The sequence below is a fragment of the Squalius cephalus genome (assembly GCF_949319135.1).
Source record: "Squalius cephalus genome assembly, chromosome: 11".
Classification (NCBI taxonomy): Eukaryota; Metazoa; Chordata; class Actinopteri; order Cypriniformes; family Leuciscidae; genus Squalius; species Squalius cephalus.
In genome coordinates, this window is record NC_137132.1 from 25,659,713 (window position 1) to 25,679,332 (window position 19,620).

General features: G+C 37.6%; 2 protein-coding genes across 2 annotated transcripts in view; one reads left to right on the forward strand and one right to left on the reverse strand.

Moving 5' to 3' along the window:
- Positions 1-367: 367 nt before the first annotated feature.
- igflr1 (IGF-like family receptor 1) lies at positions 368-5,169 on the forward strand. Its single transcript, XM_079885782.1, has 7 exons — positions 368-537; positions 906-1,089; positions 1,342-1,402; positions 1,550-1,700; positions 2,353-2,442; positions 2,990-3,127; positions 3,678-5,169. Exons 1-7 carry the CDS (start codon positions 447-449, stop codon positions 3,998-4,000), a joined length of 1,038 nt encoding a protein of 345 aa, XP_079741908.1. The 5' UTR covers positions 368-446; the 3' UTR covers positions 4,001-5,169.
- A 1,584-nt stretch (positions 5,170-6,753) lies between these two features.
- kmt2bb (lysine (K)-specific methyltransferase 2Bb) overlaps positions 6,754-19,620 on the reverse strand; it is a 39,167-nt gene continuing 26,300 nt past the window's right edge. Inside the window, exons 25-37 of the mRNA XM_079886343.1 lie at positions 19,205-19,322; positions 19,008-19,086; positions 18,732-18,892; positions 18,477-18,647; positions 15,314-18,362; positions 15,135-15,227; positions 14,651-14,757; positions 14,383-14,520; positions 13,944-14,196; positions 11,224-11,331; positions 9,909-9,992; positions 9,259-9,388; positions 6,754-8,160 (exon numbers count right to left, since the gene is read on the reverse strand). Coding sequence (XP_079742469.1) covers positions 7,885-8,160; positions 9,259-9,388; positions 9,909-9,992; positions 11,224-11,331; positions 13,944-14,196; positions 14,383-14,520; positions 14,651-14,757; positions 15,135-15,227; positions 15,314-18,362; positions 18,477-18,647; positions 18,732-18,892; positions 19,008-19,086; positions 19,205-19,322 — 4,767 coding nt within the window. The 3' untranslated portion in view covers positions 6,754-7,884. The remainder of the gene's footprint in view (positions 8,161-9,258; positions 9,389-9,908; positions 9,993-11,223; positions 11,332-13,943; positions 14,197-14,382; positions 14,521-14,650; positions 14,758-15,134; positions 15,228-15,313; positions 18,363-18,476; positions 18,648-18,731; positions 18,893-19,007; positions 19,087-19,204; positions 19,323-19,620) is intronic.

Sequence of the window (19,620 nt, forward strand, 5' to 3'; positions counted from 1 at the left end):
GAATGGTCTGGTTTTAACCAGGCTAGGGCAGCTGGTCACACAAGCAAGAACTGAGGACATCCTTATTCTGGATGTCTCGACTGTGGATATATCATGGTTCATTTCATGAACATAAAGCTCTCTATCAGGTTAAACCGTTTAGAGGTACGAAACAGTTGATGTTATTTTAGGAGAAAAAAAAATATTTTATAAACGCCTAAAACTTTAAAATCACAGTAGCCTAACACACAGCTGATGTCACAGAATTGTTAGACCTTGGTTGACTACGTGCTTTTCTCTGAGAGTAGCCTAACACTGTGTCTGAATTTGTTATGCATAATGGTTTAAGTAGGCTATGTTTCCATTGCTTAAATGTCCACAACTCCTCCTCCCCTCTGCTGGTTATCTTCAGACCGTCAGAAGAATTTCAGTTTAGTCGAAACGTTCATACAACATCAGCAGCGTCAATGACTTCATCTAGGTGTGTAGATGAGGAATTCTGGAATCGTAATCAGCATAAATGTCTGCCATGCGAGTCTAAATATGCTATCGAAGCAGGTAAGTCTCAAATCCAGTGTTCGGTTAATCGTTTCTTTGTCCATTAAGGCTACATGTAATGATTATAATTTCGTGGCGAGGTTATAGTCAAAGTAATGTTGCCTAAAGCAAATATTTTCGACTCTATAGCGCAGTCATTTAATAGTCAGTTTTCTAAAAGCGTTTCAAATAAAACATTCGATTTTTTTGTTGTTGTTCGTGTTGTAGTAGCCTAAACATAATAAAGTGGATATGTTAGACATAGTAGGCCTATGTAAAAGTAATTTGGGACCGAAGAAAATGCGCTCATTTAATCGTTTTAAACTTTTGAAAACCACTGAAACATAAATGAAACAAAATAAAATCTCATAGTTATGTTTTGCCGGTAGGTTTCGAATTTACTGAAAACTGCGGATGGTCCGACGATCAACAACAAATCCATTTACATCACAAACCATGCAGAAATGGAACATATAACAACGGATCTCACCTTAAATGCCACAAATGTGCCTCGTGCATTACGCCGTTTATTCCATGCACCACAACATCTGACACCATCTGCTGTCAACAAGGGTACGTTTTATTTTTACATTTATTATGTTTGTACATTTGGACGTTAGTATAAACATGACTGTAGCCTATATAATCTTAACGATTGTTAATTAAAGTTTATGTATATAAATAGTTAATTATAACGGTTTGCCTATTATTTTGATCCCATTTAAGTAGCGCTATACAGTAGGATAAAGGTGAGCTTTAAATCTGCTTGTCTATTTTATTCCTATAATTATTGATATCATTGGATGTTCCTGGTCTTTTTTGCAGGGAGCAGGTTTTCGATGGGAAATGCATCATCCATCAGCCGTTGCAGACCACAGTGATAGCAGTAAGATTGTAACTTATCTTCGAGTTGACTCTCCCTTTGTCCAACAGTGCTCTCTCATCTAATGCTGAGATATTAGCCTATATAAGCTTTAGTAAAAGCTTGATACGCCATTTTCAGTGTAAACAGTTTTTTTTTTTTTTTTTTTAGATTACTACTACTACTAGGCCTACTACTACTACTACTAGGCCTACTACTGCTACTAGGCCTACTACTACTACTACTGCTGCTGCCTCTGTTGGCAGCTCAAGCACCATCACCACTCAATCTCAAAACCCTCCTCATGTCATAAATGTGACAGGTATTGTTTTGCATTTCAGTGTTTTTAATCTTTATCTCTACAACAGTTTACCATACATATACTACTGTTGAAAATTTGGGGTCTGTAATATTTTTCTTAATGTTTTTGAAAGAAATATCTTCCAGTAGGCTACACCAAGGCTGCATTTATTTGATCAAAAATACAAAATTTTCACTCCAGTCTTCAGTCACATGATCCTTGAGAAATTCTAAGATGCTGATATGGAGCTCAAGAAATATTTCTTATTAATGTTGAAAACAGATGTGCTGCTTGATATTTTTGTGGAATCCCTGATAAAAAATAAATAATAATAATCCTGAAATATTATTATAATTTTTTTTATCAGGGAACTTTTTTGTAACAACGAAAAACTCTTTGCTTTCACTTTTGATCACTTCAGTGAATGGTCGCTGAATTAAAGAATTAATTTCTTTAAAAAAATAAAATAATAATACTTACTGACCCCAAACTTTTGAACAGTAGAATACATATTTACAGTATCAGTATTCACTGCTTGGTGTTGATCTATTTCTCTATCTAGTCATGTTAAAATGTAGCCTTTTCAATACAAACACACACCATGAGAGAAAGAAAAATAGAATGTGTTGGATTCAATGTAAAACAAAAGTAAATTTGATGTTTTTCTTTGCAGGGATCTATGTGTGTTTAGGGATTTTATCCACTCTCATTCTGGTATGTCTGTTCTTGGTTATCAAGAGGAGGACAAAACATTTGAATGAAGGTCAGTCGTAGGAAGAAATATTTGAAGGATATCCTGTAAGTTAAATACTAATGTTTCCTGTCATGTCTGTTTGAGGCTGATCCAATATATATATTGAAATAGTTTAATAGTTAGTTTTAGATGCTGACATGCAGAGACAAAACAAGTAAGCCATTCATAAACTGATTCCTCCAAGAAATGTGTTCTCTCAAAACATCCGCTAGGCTTAGTTTGTTTTTGGCTGGATTTTTTTTTTTTTACTTTTTTTTTTTTTTTTTTGGAATGTAATATGGGTGTGTTTTGTAAACTTGTATGAAACAATCATCATTTATTTTGTAAACCCATTTGGTGATTACAGTGGCAGTACAGAAATTACACACTTAAAAAAAAGAAAGAAAAAAAAAAAGAAAGGTTAAATAGGGTTCAATATAGACCATCTTTAACTGTTATCTTTTTAGTATTACATTATTGCAATTGATACATCACAAAGGATGAGTGCTACTATGAAGCAATATGTATTTCACAAGATTAAAGAAAGGGAATAACAGGAATTTCTTTTGTTTCACAGAATTTCAAAAACGTAATGGATCAGTTCGAGAAAGCCTGTCCAAAAAGGGCATCAAGGGATATGAACAATCCATCTCATACAACATAATCAAAGAAAGCGATAATAACGATCACTTGACTGGATCGGCGTATCTGTTAGGTGGGTATATGAAAAAAAAAAAAACTAGTTTCATTTGACCCTAGATGAAACCACTCCTTTAAGGTGTGTTTACAGTAAATTTCCTTGGGAGAAGGTGATGATTTTCCATAAACATCTCATTCGGTAACACTTTATTTCAGTTGTCCACATTCTACTAACTATAAGTAACTTTGCATCTACATGTTAGCTAGCAGTCATTAGATAATCAGTAGATTGTCTGCTTAATATCTGCTAACACTTTATTTTTAATGGTCCCCCTACAGACATCCTACTGACTATAATTACTTTACAAATACATGTCAACTTATTTGGTAACACTTTATTTTAAAGTGACGTAGACATTGTACTTACTCTAATAAGTAGTTTGGTTTAGGTTAGTTACTTGTAATTATGCTTAATTTACTGTTTATTACTATAGAAAGTTCAACTTATTCTACTAACTCTAACCTAATAATGGTAAATTAATGGGTTAGTTGACATGTAGCTGCAAAGTCACTAGCAGTGGACTATCAAAATGAAGTTTAACCCCTAATTTAATTTATATTCATAGCTCCTGAGATCCAGGGTGCACCTTTGAAAACTGTGCTGAACAACCTGGATGTTCTGGAGGAGCTTGTGCTGGTTTTAGACCCGGACATCTCTGGCGCTAAGAACACACGTCACCTTGCTGCACAGTGCTATTTTTCCTTTGCCTGGATCAATTATGCATATTCCATGAAGGACCACAAAAGTCCCCTCGTCGCCGTTTTGGAGGGTGTCGTCACCAAGAACCCAGAATGGACCGTCGGCCACCTTGCTGAGCTGTTAACCGCTATCGGTCGCAACGATGCCGTGGAGATTTTGGCAAAGCTCCCTGCTGGTGTTGAAGAATAATGTGGTTTTGTAAGAAAACAACACAGTATTAAACTTCTCTATATAGTATTTTTACTTTTAAGGGGAGCCTACAACAGCTTGTCACTGGGGCAGTACCCTTAAAGGGGTGGTTGATTATGATTTCACTTTTTCAACTTTAGTTAGTGTGTAATGTTTCTGTTTGAGCATAAACAACATCTGCAAAGTTACAATGCTCGAAGTTCAAATCAAAGGGAGTTATTTTATTTGATAGAAATCGCTTTTTAAGGACTACAACTAACGGCTGGTAGGGACTACAATGAGATTCTTTACGGGTTAGTGACATCACTAACCCTAAAATTGACACAAACCCTGCGCCCCCCATTTACATAAACCACGCGATTTATAGATTATCATGACAGAATATGCTAAATCAAAGACTAGAAGATAGTTAACTCCACATCGGCTACATAAATTCATCAATTAAACATTCAGAAATGTCCTGTTGCATTCTACATGTTGTCACTTGAAGCTCCGCCCTCTGTGCGGAAAAAGGGGCACGCACAAAAACAGAACATTTTAACATGCTATAAATTTTGAGCTAAAAGTTCATACTCCGGGGACATCAGATACTTATTTTACATCTTGTGAAAAGGGCATTATTGGACCCCTTTAAAATTACATCATTGTACCTTTTTTTTTTTTTTACCTCAAAAAAAGGTTAACAGTAGTACCTTCAGGTATGTATTTGTACTCTTAAGGGACTATTATAAACCTTTTAGGAGTTAAAAAAAAAAAAAGATTCAAATATGTCCTCTGTATATTTCACACTTTGGTGTATATTTTGATTTATATATCATGTGTTATATTTTTTACACATTTAACTCCAGTATTCAATGACAAGTTTTTAAAGCGCACAGTGATTTAGAGAGGCACACAATGTGAACCTCCAGAGTTGTATGGACTGAAAACAAATGTAATGGGTAACAGATGTGTAGGAACAAAGAAATGTGTGTGTAGGACCATATGGAAGCATCTAGGAACAAAGAAAGTTTTTTACTCTACAATTTTGTATGTTGTTTTCACTCTAGTTCAACTTTGTTAAATGTTTACTTTTGTGTATGTCAAAATATTAACAGTGCGTAACTAATATTTTGGCTTTTTATTAAATTACTACTACAATTCCTGAAATAGTTGTTTTTTATATATTTCTATAATATTAATTGTTCTAGAATATTATATATTATTCTCATTTAATTCCTTATAAAAATCAGGATTTGGCCATAAGCAATATCTTTGGTTATTAGTGGTGCACAATTGATGCTTTTTGTCTGTTCAGCTCAAAGACCACAGTAAATCTTGAACTTTGTTCAAACATTTTACATCTTTATTAAGCAAAAACATTATAAATAAAAAAGTGCATAGAAAAATTAAACAGGTTTAGAAATATGTATACAACTATTTACAAACTTAGGGGTCGTTTGTACAAGGTAGCAAAGACACTTTTTTTTTTTTTTTTTTATTTTTAAGTCTTTCAACACAACGTTGTTGTTGTTTTTTTAAAATAACCTACACAGGAACAGACAGATTTTTCTTTTCCCAAGAAGCTCTGGGAAACGCATCATCACAGGAGGTCCTGACTAGTGCTTCGCATCCTTCATTGCACACGAGCCAACTCTGCATGACAGAACAGACCAAGCAAATCTAGTTTTGCATTAGTATTACTTGACGTTGTCTGAACAGCTTGAGGTAGAATCCTTGCAAGTCTGGGGTGGTTTGATTAAAATCTGAGATCTGCTAAATTTCAGGTTCTCGATGGAAAACACACGAAACAAAGAAAAAGCAGGAGACGATAGCGTGATTTAGGGGGAAGAAAACTGCTGTTTAGGAGGTTAAATAAAAGCAAACAACTAAAACATAAAACAAACAGCTGGCTCAAAACATCACCTCATTAAAAAAAGGCCACGTTGCAAGAACTCATCCTCAATGTTCCAAGTTAAAAAAAGGAAAGAAAATGTTGAAAAGGTTTAAAAGACGAAAGAAAAAAGAAAAAAACCCTGAAGAAAACTCTGATAAGACCATGGTCACATACAAAAAGCACAGACCTATGGGTATAAACTCCCATAAAGACAAACAGGAATAAATAGAACGCTTCTAAAGTCCGAACAATCTTTTATACGCTTCGATGAACGATGGCATCAGCTTGATTTTTTTCCTACACGAAGAAGATAACCAACTCCAAATCTTTCAAGGAAAATTAAGGTGCCGAGTGCCACCATCTGCTGAAAAACGTTCAATAACTCTTCTATAAATATATATAGATTCTGTAAGTCACCAGTATACATCGCCTTTGCGGTCCTACATCTATAGGACACTTTAAGCAGTAAATGTAGAGCTCCAATTGTATGTGCAATTGTGGCAAAAATGATTTTATTGCAGGAACAATCCACGACGTCATCACACCTTTAAAAGCTGTGACGCAATGAGGATGCGGTTAGTCACAATTAGTTTAAAGTAGTGTCCTCTACTAACACGATGAAAAGAAACACGAATATACTTCTACGCTCTCCAGGCATGATTTTGTTTCGACACAAGGCTCTCAAGAGGTATAAAAAGCACAAACATGCTAAAACGTTGCTTTTCGAGTATTCGGAATGGGGTCTGAACACATCATAGACATATATGGGCACATTGTTAGAAAGCAGGACTGGATTTACTTTGCTATTTTAGTATCCTTGCATCAGTAATCTAACAATAGATGAAACAGAGGAAGTAAGTCGTTTCCCCTTTTGGACTTGTGTTTGATTTTAGCACCATGGAGGTCATCAAGTTTAAAAACCACCTATACAGTTTTTGGTGAACAGAAAGTGTTTAGACATGACTATAAAAATGCAATGAAAACTACAAATAAATTACTGAAAAGAAAAGGTTAAAAATAAAAGCCTTATAGGGGTTTTCAAGCGAAAAATCTGACACGGATGAAAAGACCACTAGATGCTTCAACAGAACGTGTCCGTCACCGACTGCCATGCTCAAGGAGTGGATCCATGGGTTATACTGAGGGGTTCACAATGTTGTCCTGAGCAGTGTGTGAGTCTTTCTCAGTTAAACACAAAAAAAGTGTGATCTAAAATAAAGTCGATAGATACAGATCTGAATTAATACGTTCACATCATTTGATTAGTAAATATGCATGTTTTTACAGAGTATCTTCACTGCCGCTAAGCTTTCACAAACTACGTGGTCCGCACTGAGAACTTCTGTTCAGATCTTGAGAATCCAGCAATTTAAGGTCGGCTCGAAGAGGGAAAAAGGAAGGAGGGTTGAGATTTAAAGGTCAGTTACGTGAACAGAACGTCCTGAAATCTTGGCAGCGGCCATTTCTATTCAGCTTTTAAAAAGCATAAAAAAGCCTACAGGAATAATTTAAAAGTAGTCACAATTTTGCTGCAAAATATATAACGACTCTGGCTAAAGTTGAACCTTTGTGCCGCTTTTTTGTTTTACTTCGCTGCTTATGAACTGGTTAAAACAAATTGCTATGACTGAGACCGAGACTTTTTTCCGAACCAGTAATATTCAGAAAAAACATTTAGAGAACCACAAAGGATGCAGCACAATGGAAAATGTTCTTGAAAGGCCATGATCATGTTTCCACACATCATCAATCATGCGTCATCTGCTCTACTGGACTGAATGTCTAAGGGTCGGCAGGAATCACGATTCAAGGACATGAATGGCTCCACAACAGCTGTTTAAAAGTTAGTGGTCCTTTAAAATGAAGGACTTTCAAATTGAAGAGGTGGCTGTTAAGCTTTGAAACCCTCTGCTTGGACCCCCTTTACCCGTCAAGCCTCGGCACAGTGTTTTTACCCGTCTAGCTCCATTGTCGTGCAGTTGCACTGCCACTGTTCCAGAACTCTTCCTCAGTTTAAGAAGCGTCGACAGCGCTTGGCACCACAGTTACAGCCGAGCTTGTTGCTTGCATCTTCAATGGGGAACTTGTAGTCATAGGTCAGTTCTTCTCCACGGTAGATCTTCCGCAAGGCAAAAATGACTATGTGCTTCTGACCTTCCACGTTGATGACTCGAGAGTAGCAGTTTGGTTCACAGGAGTGGTTGATGAACCGTGCTGCATTGCCGTGCATCGTGGCATCTACAACGTCAAAGTCGTCAATGCGGAACATATAGCATCCAATGCCCTGGTAGGAAGAGCAGAGGAAAGAAGTGGTATTAGACTGATAATATGACCCAAATCTAGCACAGGGTGATCCTAAAAGATGTATTTATGTAAAACAAATAAGTAAATAATCTAAACATCAATAAGACATATAAACAAATATATTAATATAAATAAAAAAAATATTAAAAAATAAATAAATAAGGAAAAATAGTAGTTTAAAAGAATGCTGTTTCTATTAATCAATAAAGGAATAAAACATCTATCATGGTTTCTACAAAAATATTAAGCAGCACAACTGTTTTCAATATTGATAATCATAAGAAATGTTCCTTGAGCAGAAAATCATCTTATTATAATGATTTCTGAAGGATCATGTGACACTGAAGGCTGGAGTAATGATGCTGAAACTTCAGCTTTGCATCACAGGAATAAATTGCGTGTTAAAATACATTAAAATAGAAAACCGTTTTTTATAATATTTCACAATATTAATGTTCTTACTGTATTTAAAATCATAGAAATCCAGGTGAAAATATAAATTAAAGGCAGTATGACAAACGCATGAGAAAAAATTACATTACAAAGTCTTAATTACATAAATATTTTAATATTTAAATTAAATAAATATGAAATACTACTACTACACATAACAGAAAAAAGGAAAAAAGACAGAGAGATATGAATATCCAAAATGCATTTCTGTTGATCAACTTAGTTGTAATCGGCTGAGAGTTCAAAAATAATAATAAATACTAGGAATGTTCCCATCAAGTTTTTTCAAGTTTCGATCCAGTGAATATTTAGTATCTGCCGATACCGAGTCCGAATCCGATACTTGTATTTTCCTAGTGCTTGGTGCACATCTCAAATACAGATGGTATATAAAAATAAACAGTAAATAAATTACTTGAGAGCGATTCGTTACAAAAGTGCGCATCAAGTATGCTTAAAAAGGAAGCTCAGACGTGCGTGACGCGCTAGAACAGACCTCATTGGTTCTCGCACATCAACATGCACGTTTGAGATATATTTCCTATTAATGGAGGTTGACAAACCCACTAAAAGCTGCATATCGCCACCTACTGCACACATTTTAAAACAGCACTTTTCCACTTACCTTGCCATCGTAATACTTCTCACGCTTGTCCGTTAGAACAGAACGAATGACAATGCCTGAATACTCAATGACCATCTCCCCTGCCTCGATGTTTCGCTTGCAGAAAAGGCCTCTTCCGTGAATCGCAGACCTATGACGGCAATAACAGTTACAGTAAATGTGACTTGTTTTGAATGAAAACACTGGCAACACAACCAAGGAACCGGGAAGAAAAATATTGAACATTTTATTATCCAAAATTGAATTCATTCATTGCAAATACAACAGAGCAAAAGAAGATACTGGCAAAGAGTTGCAGAATAGACTCCAAAGATTATAAAACAATTTCCCATTTGTAAACCAAAGAGACTACACCCAGACTTTAGAATGTGTCATTACAGGGATAAAAAGGAAGTCAAATATTTCTAGCAGATCCTAGGGCGTGCATTTCTTAAAATGAAGTGCATCTTTATGCCAAGTCAACAGGGGTTTTTTCACAGGTTTATTATTGGGAGATCACCTGGGAACAAAACATAAACATCTCCTTCCTGCGACTGGTGGATTCGATCTAAACTAAACTTTTCTACTGATGTAGCTCAAATCGTGGCGGTTAAAGAACAGAACTGAAACTATGACTCAGTTCCTCAATTGGGTTAAAACTTTTAACTCACCTATAGACACCAACCGCTTCCTTGGATGTCCTCTCCAGATGTCTAAAGCGCATTGCCATAGGAAGCTCCAAACTTGTTGCACGTCTGTAAAGTGCAAATGATTTTATTCGTCATGTGAAACAAGCTATAGTTGCATAATAAATCGCTCAAAAATATGAATACTGAGAGAATTAGCCAAGAAAGAGGAATTACAATCAGCGACGAAAGATTAAAAAAGGGGAAAAGAATATGAAAGGCACATTGTCATGACAAAAAACAAAAAAACAAAAAACAAGTCATCAAAAGCAAATGTATATTTTTCTGTCCATAAGACAAAAGCAAAAATATCAGCATTCGTATTTTAGTGCTCATGGTGACCCCATTGAAATACTTTTAAGTGCCCCTATTATGCTTTTTCAGATATGACCTTTTATGCAGTGTGTATTATAGCGGTTTCGAAATATAAAAGGTCTGCAACGTTTCAAAGATAGAAGTGCACGACAAATGCCATTATTGTCTCCCAAAAGAAAGAGCTGAACTGCCTGAAATGAGTCGTCAGTAATTCAAATCTTTTCTGCATAAACTTGCGTAGGTTTGTAACAAATTCACATAATATGGTCCTCATTGGCTGCCCGTGAACAGCATCTACTTTGACTCGCCCTTAAACACTGTAGTTGTAGCTTAGGCCTGGACTAGTTTGGTTTGTGTTGTCGACATGTCAAGAAGACGCAGTTTTTGGCACTGTAAAAAGCAAATCCACTTTTTATTTGTATTACTGTGTATCATGCGCCGAGGGAACATCTGGAGTGGAAATTCAGTTGTGGTAATGGCCGTTTTTGCTTTCGGGATGAGCTGTAAGCAGTCGACCAATCACAACAGACTAGCTATCTGACCAATCAGAGCAGAGTAGACCCATCACAACAGACTGGGTCATTGACCAATCAGAGCAGAGTAGACTCTCGGAAAGGAGGGGTTTAGGGAGACCAGATCCTTTATCGAACAGTTTAAGACACCCTTTGAAAAGAGTCGTTGCAGTGTATATGAGAACATTAAAATGTTTTTGACCTTGAATGCATGTAAACCTATTGTAGGAGACCTCTAAAACTAAATTAGGAATCTTTAAAATAGTATTATAGGGGCACTTTAAAAATACTATTTATAAAAATTCAATTAAAAACAGCAAAGTATACATCATGCATATAGTGTAGTAGTTTTGAAACAATATTACTGATTTTACTGTGAACCTCTATCAGGTTTTTCTCGTAACTTTTACGTGCTTTTGTGTCATATCAAGAAACAAAACTTTCATTCAGTAAAATTCTAACTCTTATTTGACCTGGTGGATTTGAGAAGAACCTCATCTTCTTCCTCATCATACAGGTCGGTGTCAGGAAGCTGTCTGTGCTGTGACGCCAGGAAGTTGAACATATCAAAGGTAGATTTCCTGTGAAACAGACAAGTGGGTGTGAGCAGTTTCAACCAGAAAAGATCCCTTTTTAGGCACGCACATATTAAGTCACGGAACTATGGCTTCTAGATAACATCACTTGTTACTCTCTAAGACAAATGTATGTCTAAACCCCCTTCCTACATTGGTATGATAACCAAGAAGCAAAACACCTACTCCCTTGTTGTTAGGTATTAGTCATTTAGCAAATGCCTTTTATAAAAGCTAATGATATAGGGACAGACCCCTTACAGTGACGCACTCTAAAGTTCCTTATTTAAGGCGAGACACGGCAGGCAAAAACATTGATTTTTCATGCAGTGGTCAGTTTTGAGATTTTGGGCTAGTTTACTCCTTCAATATGTGTTCTTTCAAGCTGCTATAAAGAAAACGTTGAAAACATGCATTAAGATGTTTATTTTATTACATTTTGTTTACTTGTGGCAGTAAGTTTCTCCCGAATTTACCAAGAAGTTAGCATTCCAATGCGTCATGCCGAGTTCCGTCTGTTTACAACTGGTCTGTCATGACCAGTATCATTGTAAAGCTCTGAGTCTCCTGCACACCGCTATGTAACCCATATATGGGCATTTCCTTTCTATCAGTAATCAATCATGAATGTCCAATGGGGGGATTTAAAGCTAATGACGAAATGTCATTTAGAGCTATTAAATCTTTAACTGCCGTTTTCTCAAAATGAGTTTTTTGTCATTCTCCAGTATAAACTTCTCAGGCTATGTAGCACCTATGTACACCAAACTTTCCAGTTATACACTTAGCAGTATTCTGAAGATATTTTCAGAGGGATTTGTTAATAAATCATGCCTGCCCTGATTTATGTGACATTTTAATCAAATAAATATGGCAAAAAAAAAAATTAAGGCTAAGGACAGTATATTTTGATTTCCTAGGTAATAAAAGCATAAATCCTGAAATCCCTCTGAATTTGTTTTTTTATCTTGTGTGTAAACAAAATGAAAAAATGCTAAATTGTGCATATTTAATAATGCCTAATTTGCATAATTAAACATACAAATTTCTAAACCTTGTAATACATTTTTTATATACTTGTGTAAGTGATCAACTGAGGAAGTTTCATGGTGATATCTATTATTTTAAAATTTTACCCTATTCACCTGTAGTGTCTCGCCTTAAGGCACAATGTTCATCCCAGTAACTGGATTGTAGTTTGTGAACTAGGACTGTCAATCAATTATAAAACACAATTGAGATAATTACACATTAAGGTCAATAATTAATCAAATTAACAGCAAATATCCACATATCAATTTGCTGGGAAAAGCCCTTAAATTAAAATAATAATAATAATAATAATAATAGTAACACAGAAGTAGTAGTATATTATCAGTAGTAGTATATTATTGTGGCATACAAATCAAACATTTAATAAACATCACAAAAAGTGTCTTCAGAAGTCAATAAATAGTTTGAAGCTTTGTACAAAAAAAAAAAAAAAAAAAAGATAATTTTAAATTATTATTATAATTATTATTAAGTAGTGGTAGTACTACTATAGTATTGCGTCTGACAAGTTAATTAATTAAACAAACTGTAAATAACCAAATATCAATCTGCTGGGAAAGAAGCTTAAATAATAATAATAATAATAAATTATTATCAATATTAAGTAGTAACAGTACTAGTGCTGCACGATTAATCATATCGCAATCGCGATGTCAAGCCTACGTGATATGACGCAAAATGCTGCGATTTTATATTAAATAAACAAATTAGCGCTGTTAACGCAATTAACGCAGCATCTTTTAATTTTTGGCATCCTTTGGCTAGTGTTACATGATCCCGCTCTTATTCATGCAAATGCTTTTAAACCATTCATGCGCGATAAGACAAAAAAGAACGCGCTGCCTGTGAATGTCCTGACTGTGACACACAGAAAGACTCGCGCTAATATCGTGCGTGCGCACAAAACAGCATGCCAGAATACAGCTCTCTTTCGAGCTTGAACGAACAATAACACACACAATTATGCCAAAATGTCTTTTTGTCGAGTATCTTCATAACATAAGAGTAGTCTTATGATGAACGTGAGGAGTTGTGACTCGTGAGAGAATGAGGCGCGTGTGAGATCCGCGTCTCTGACAGCAGCGGCTGGTCTTAAAGGGACAGTACACAGTAGTCACTAATTATATCTGTCGCTAAAGTTAATCAAAGAACAAATGGAACAGAGAAAAACACTCACTGCTCTTGACTAAAGAATATTTTTCTTTAGGCAGATTATCACTAATCTGTGTGTGCATTTATTTTCCTTGAGAACCAAGCAAGTTAACTCAAGAAACCATTTGTTTATTATATCGTACATCGCAATCGCAATCTTGACCTCAATTATCGCAATATGACATTTTCCCCAAATCGTGCAGCCCTAAACAGTACTATATTATTGTGGCAGACAAGTTAAGCATTGAATAGACATTACAAAAAGAGGCTTTAGAAGTCAGTAAATTGTTTGTCGCTTTGTAAAATAATAAAAAATCATCATCATCATCAATTAAAAAAAAAAAAAATTAATTATTAATCACTATGTTACCACCACTTCATATATTATTTAACAGTTAAACCAGTGAACTGACCTTAAGTAGACTTCAGAGCGGGCACAGCCACTTGGGTTAACGGGCAGATCTTCCTCCTGACTGGCCTGCTTGTGGAAGCGGAAAGTGTGGCGCTGGCAGCATTTGGCCCCCTGGAGCTGTTCCACCAGGTATACTACGGCATCTTGAAGCATTCCCATCATACGAGCACCACTCAACCCCGAAAAAGTGAGTTGCCTCAGTCCAGCAACAGCACGGGCTTCCTGGACCCCCTCAATAACAGTGGTCCAAGCCACTGTTGGGAATTTCGGGAGAAAAAAAAAAGTGCATTTATTTAAAAAAACAAACAAACATTCTTACTGGTTTTCTATAAACTAATATATGTTTATAAGTGAAGTACTGTAAAATGATTACAGTGTTGGTCAGTGCAGTGTGAATTAGCCTTTAGATTATAGCCTTTAGAATATCCTTGACCGCCTACCCTCAATGCTGTCTGCTTCTACACTGAAGCCGTCATCACTAGCGATCTCAAAGCGTAGGTGGGGATGGTCTCGGCTGGGAAGAATATTCTCTTCACCGTCTGAGGGAGGCATCTCATCATCTGAGCAGGACAGCATCCCTAAAAAGAAAGAATATAACTTTTTTATCATCTCATTCTTTGATCCATTGAAAGACCTTAAAGTGAGCAAAATTAAATAAAATAGAACAACAACGAAAAAAGATTACATTTAAATTACATTAAAACATACCTGAGTATTTGTTCCAGTCAGATGCACTACGGTTAGCAGGATCCCAAGTTGCTGGCTTGTTGCTGTCTCCACCTCGAGGCAATGAAAGGCGATCCCAAGGCCCAGGCCTAAAATAAAATCAATGATAGGTCACATATTAATGGATTAGTCAGGCCATTTTAGTGTCTGACATATTCTTTCCATTGCAATAATATAGTCACCACTCAATCGAATGACATAAATTAGTGGAAATGGTGGAACAAACTAACCACATTAAATAAATACTGTGGTATTTGTTATTATTATATGAAAGTATTTAGTATTCTTGCTTTGAATTTTTAAACAGACATGCGATGTAATGTACTGTATGCAATGCATTTAGTGTTTGAAAAGCAAAATTAAGGGTAGGTCCTGCTGATATTGAACAAAAACACTTTTCATATTTGTTTTAAAAATTGCAAAAAAAAACGGGCAATACAAATTCAATTTCCATTTAAAGGCTCACCTTGCACTCTCAGAGTCACTACTTCGCTCTTCATTCAGCTTGTCCAAGTCTAGAATTCCCTTGACGGTTGGGGTTTTAATGCGAACTCCATACCTGCAGTGGAAAATAGTCAATTGAATATTCCTTGCGGAGTTTGAAATAACAGAAAATATCCTTAAATTTAAGTACATTACATTTACCTGGCTGATACAGAGTTTGACTTGCATGGTTCTTCCAATCCACTAGGGCGGCCCAGGTCCAGAAAGTCTGATTTTGATTTCTTGGTGGCAATACGGTCAGATAGAGAGGACACTCTTTTCATTCGAACCTGCTTTGGTCGAGGTGCTGCTTCTGGTGTAGCTGGTGGGGAAGTCTTTGTCTCTGGTTCAACAAGGATACCTTCAGGTAAAACAACTGAACTTGTTTTCTGAGTTCGCCCAACAACGGTAGTGTTACGAGGTGATGAGGGAGAAAGAACATGGGAAACGGTTTTGTTGGGATCATAATAGCCAGCCATGGCTTGGTTGATGATAGATTGAGCACTCTCTGCTTGATTAGATGTATCTAAGGAGGTTGTTACTTGACTCATAGATTGTTTGCTAGAGGGACCAGGTGTGCTAGCAGACTTTGTCCTTCTAGGTGTGGAAGACTCCTTCTTATTTCGTGGTTTTTTCACTCCATCTCCAGAAGCTTTGGCATTCCTACGTGGTTTCTTAACATCTGCTGGTAGTGAAGCTGCTCCGTTACTACTGGTGGTAAGTAGCTGGGTAATGGTATTAGAAGTCTGTACCAATGGGGTCACAATTTGGTGGATTTGGGTTGGAACGGTGGCACCCGCAACTGTGGGAAAGTTCCCAGCTGCTGCAAGTGTTGCCGACAAGGCATTGCTTTGCAAGAGGCTGGCGATTTGGGTAACGCAGTTGAATGAAGGGGAGTGTGGAGTCGGCAGCTGGAAGGTGTTGCTTTCTGGGTTTTTGACAAAAATTTGACCAAGACGGTTAACAAGTAAAACATGTGGTGTGGGATCCACATTAGGTCCACCAACTTCCTTTACAGTAAGAATAGCATGACCTGGTAATGCTTGAGTAACCAACTGTTGTTGGGGTTCAATTGTTGATCTGGGGGTTGAAAAATTGATGGAAATAGTTCGTCCTGGAGCAGTTTCTCTTTGCATAGGCGTGGTGTTGTATCCATTGATGGCACCTGGAGCAGAGGCTGTCTGAATGGCAGTAGGCATTGCTTGGCACTGAACTGATGGTTGGGAAGTTACGGAAGAGGATGAGGAGACTACACCAACTGCTGTAGAGCCGACAGGCTGTGGGTAAGTGGGATGCAATGGGACAGACACTGTACCAGAAACTGGCCCATAAGTTCCAAGGGGTACACCAGTGGCTGACGGCACAGACAGCATTGACTCTGGTTTTTGTGGTACATTTGTGGGGACACATGGCATTGCACCTCCAGGAACTGAAGGGGCAGGATGCCTTGGTTCAGCAGGTGGGTGTAATTTGGTTCTGAAACTCTCCATGGGCGGCAAGACAGTCTTACCCTCAGGAGTTTGGACAGGGTACAAGGAAACATTTGCAGCAGGTGCCTGATTTGGGAATGTTGCAAAAGGAAGTTGCACAGAGGAATTTGAGGATAAAGGTTCAGAAGTGGATGCAGATTTAGACAACTCTGTGAAAGGAACAGGATTTGGTTGCAGTGGAGTTTGAATTCCATTAACTTGGCTCAAGTCAGGAGAAACGTCTTGCAAGTGGTTGTTTGGATAAACTGTAGGGTCATCCATAGAGGTCACAAAGTGGCCACTACTAGGATCCAAGTACAATTCTTTAGATTCGTGTGGGTCACCAAGAGAATCCTGGACTGGGACAAGCTCTGTAAAATGTGCATTGGGTGAAAGAGAATCACATCTCTCAAGAATTAAAGGCATCTCTGGCTCAACAATTAAATGAGGGGATTGGAATTCATTACCATATGTGGAAATTGAGGGGTTTAAAGACTTTGCTTCAACAAAATTAGTCAAAGGGTCTTGTGTGTGTACAACCACCCCAAGGTTTGACTGCAATGTTTGGGTTAGACCAAAGGAATTTTGACCAGCAGCAGCAGCCTCGGAGTTGGACACCGGTTCTAATCGACAACTAATGGACGAAATATCAGATACAGGGCTTGGAAAAGTCAAACACAGCCCATTGCTAGCTGTCTGTTCATGAGGTACAGAGTTGAGTGATTTGTGTGACTTTTGAGCTTGATTTGACAACTTCACACCCTGATCATTGTTAGCCACACTTGTATCACTCTCTGCCCCATCATCCACACCATCAAGTTGGGAAATATGCCTCAAAGATGGAGATGTAGGTGTCTGAGAGGCATCCCTTTGAGCCTTGCAAGTAACCACTGTGCGAGTGAAGTTGTAGTAGTTCTCCATGTCCTCATCAGAAGAACTATTACCCCAGTCTTCTCTACAAGCATCAACAGTGCAAGACAATCTCTGCGTAGACATTTTGGACTTCTCTTCATTTGGCTCCCAGAAGTCCTCCTGGTTGTCTTCACCTTCAACTACAATTTGTGCACTGCAGTTCATAGCAACACCTTCATTCAGCACTGTTTCTTCAATTTCAAGCTCGGTCCTCAGCTCAGGTGCCTCAGTCAGGTCTGCCTCTAAGTGGAAGGATGTGTAAGGGAAATCTCTCTCACTGTCTAGATGATTACCTTTTTGTGTACCCAAAGGGTCACCTAATGGCAAGGCACCATTTTCTGCTGGATGCTCCTGTGGTGATGCTATAAAATTGTGTGGAAGTTCAACAGAGTCTATCTGATTAAAATCAAAAGGTCGTGGTCTTGTGGAGAAATGGGTGGGAGATGTAAGGGATCGGTTGGTGCAAGGGGTGCTGCCAATGCCAACTTGCCTTGTGGACTGTGAAAATAGTCCTGAGGTAGAATGGGGCGTCAATATTCCAGAACCCCGGACTGAGGAAGCACTTCGACCGACAGGCCGAGCTGAGGAAGAGGTCAACAGGTTTTCAGTAGCACCAAGGGGGAAAACTGGGGAGGTAGGCTGGGAGGTTTTAAGGTGGTGGGAACCACCTGCTCTAGATGCAATTGGGCCTGCATGGGATCCAAGAGTAGGGGAGGTCATGTGACTGCGGGTACCGCTATTCTGGGTGTGTGGGCTATGCCGTCGTGGCCTTCGAGTGTCATCCAAATCACTGATAGTCAGGATGTGGTGAGGTTTGGATGGGGCAGCTCCTGATAAAAAATAAATAAAAAAAAGTAAATAATCAATGATCAAAATGTTTTATATTAATTTTGTTAAGACAATACAAATGTGCAACACTACTTTGTTAAATTGATTTTGATTACCAGGAGAAGGCAGTGGTCTGGATAGTCCTCCGGCAGGTCTTCTGTTTTGGGGGTATGAAGGGATTTTGGGGCGGGCACCAAGGTCTGGTTTGGCAAAGACAGATACCGAAGTGGAATTTGTTTCACTGGAAGGATTTGTTGAGGACAAATCCACTTTGAGGGCTTCAGATTCTAATGGAAATATAAATTGGAATTTCAATATTCAAAAATGTACAAGACAACACTTTGCAGGAAGTATCATTATGCAGTACTCACCTGACTGCGGGCATGGACTGTGGGCAATTGTGCAATTTTCTCCCTGATCGGGCGACTCTTCCACTGGTTTTTCCTGAACAGGTGGCCGGACCTCCGTAACACGAAATGTGTATTTGCAGCGACGAAGGGGGTTTACAGTACTCCAATACCAGCGAGAGCATCTTAAAAGTAGAAGACACAAAAACTCTGTTAACTCTGTCTCTCTGGAAATGCTAAGTCTAATACATCCATTACGCGAGGAGCAAACTCCTCAAGAAATCTCAAGAAGCTACTTACTCATAACCCACAGGGAATAGTTTTCCATGACAGGCAGATAACTCACTCAGCTTTCCAAGCTTTTCTACTAGCAAAGAACCTAACAGTTGAAAAAATGATGTTTAAAACGTTGTTCAAAACCTCCTTGTACAACAATGCATTATATTTACATATTGCACATTTATCTTTTGTAACCTTAAAAAGACAAAAACACCAACCTATCATTAAATTAATTGACTCCGGCTCCAATCCAGTCAAAAACTTTCTGCGAAGACTTATCCCTTCAAAATCCACATAAACTCTCCGAAGAACTTCAAACCCTTGACCAGTGATGACCTGGTAAAATACAGAAAAAAAAAAAAAAAAAAAAAAAAACTGTTCTCACAAACCAGCTGTGTAATGTGCACATAAGTAGGGATGCTCCGATCCACCTTTTTTGTTTCCGATACCCATTCCGATACCTGCAATTCAGTATTGGCCGATACTGAGTGCCGATCCGATACAAAGGTAAAATGTTAAAAGTGCTGAATTACTTAATAAGCTCAGCTGTATGCATTACTTTGCAAGATATCAGGCTCGACTTAAACAATATAATTTTTTTGCCTTGTAAAACAAAATGACAAACAATGTATTC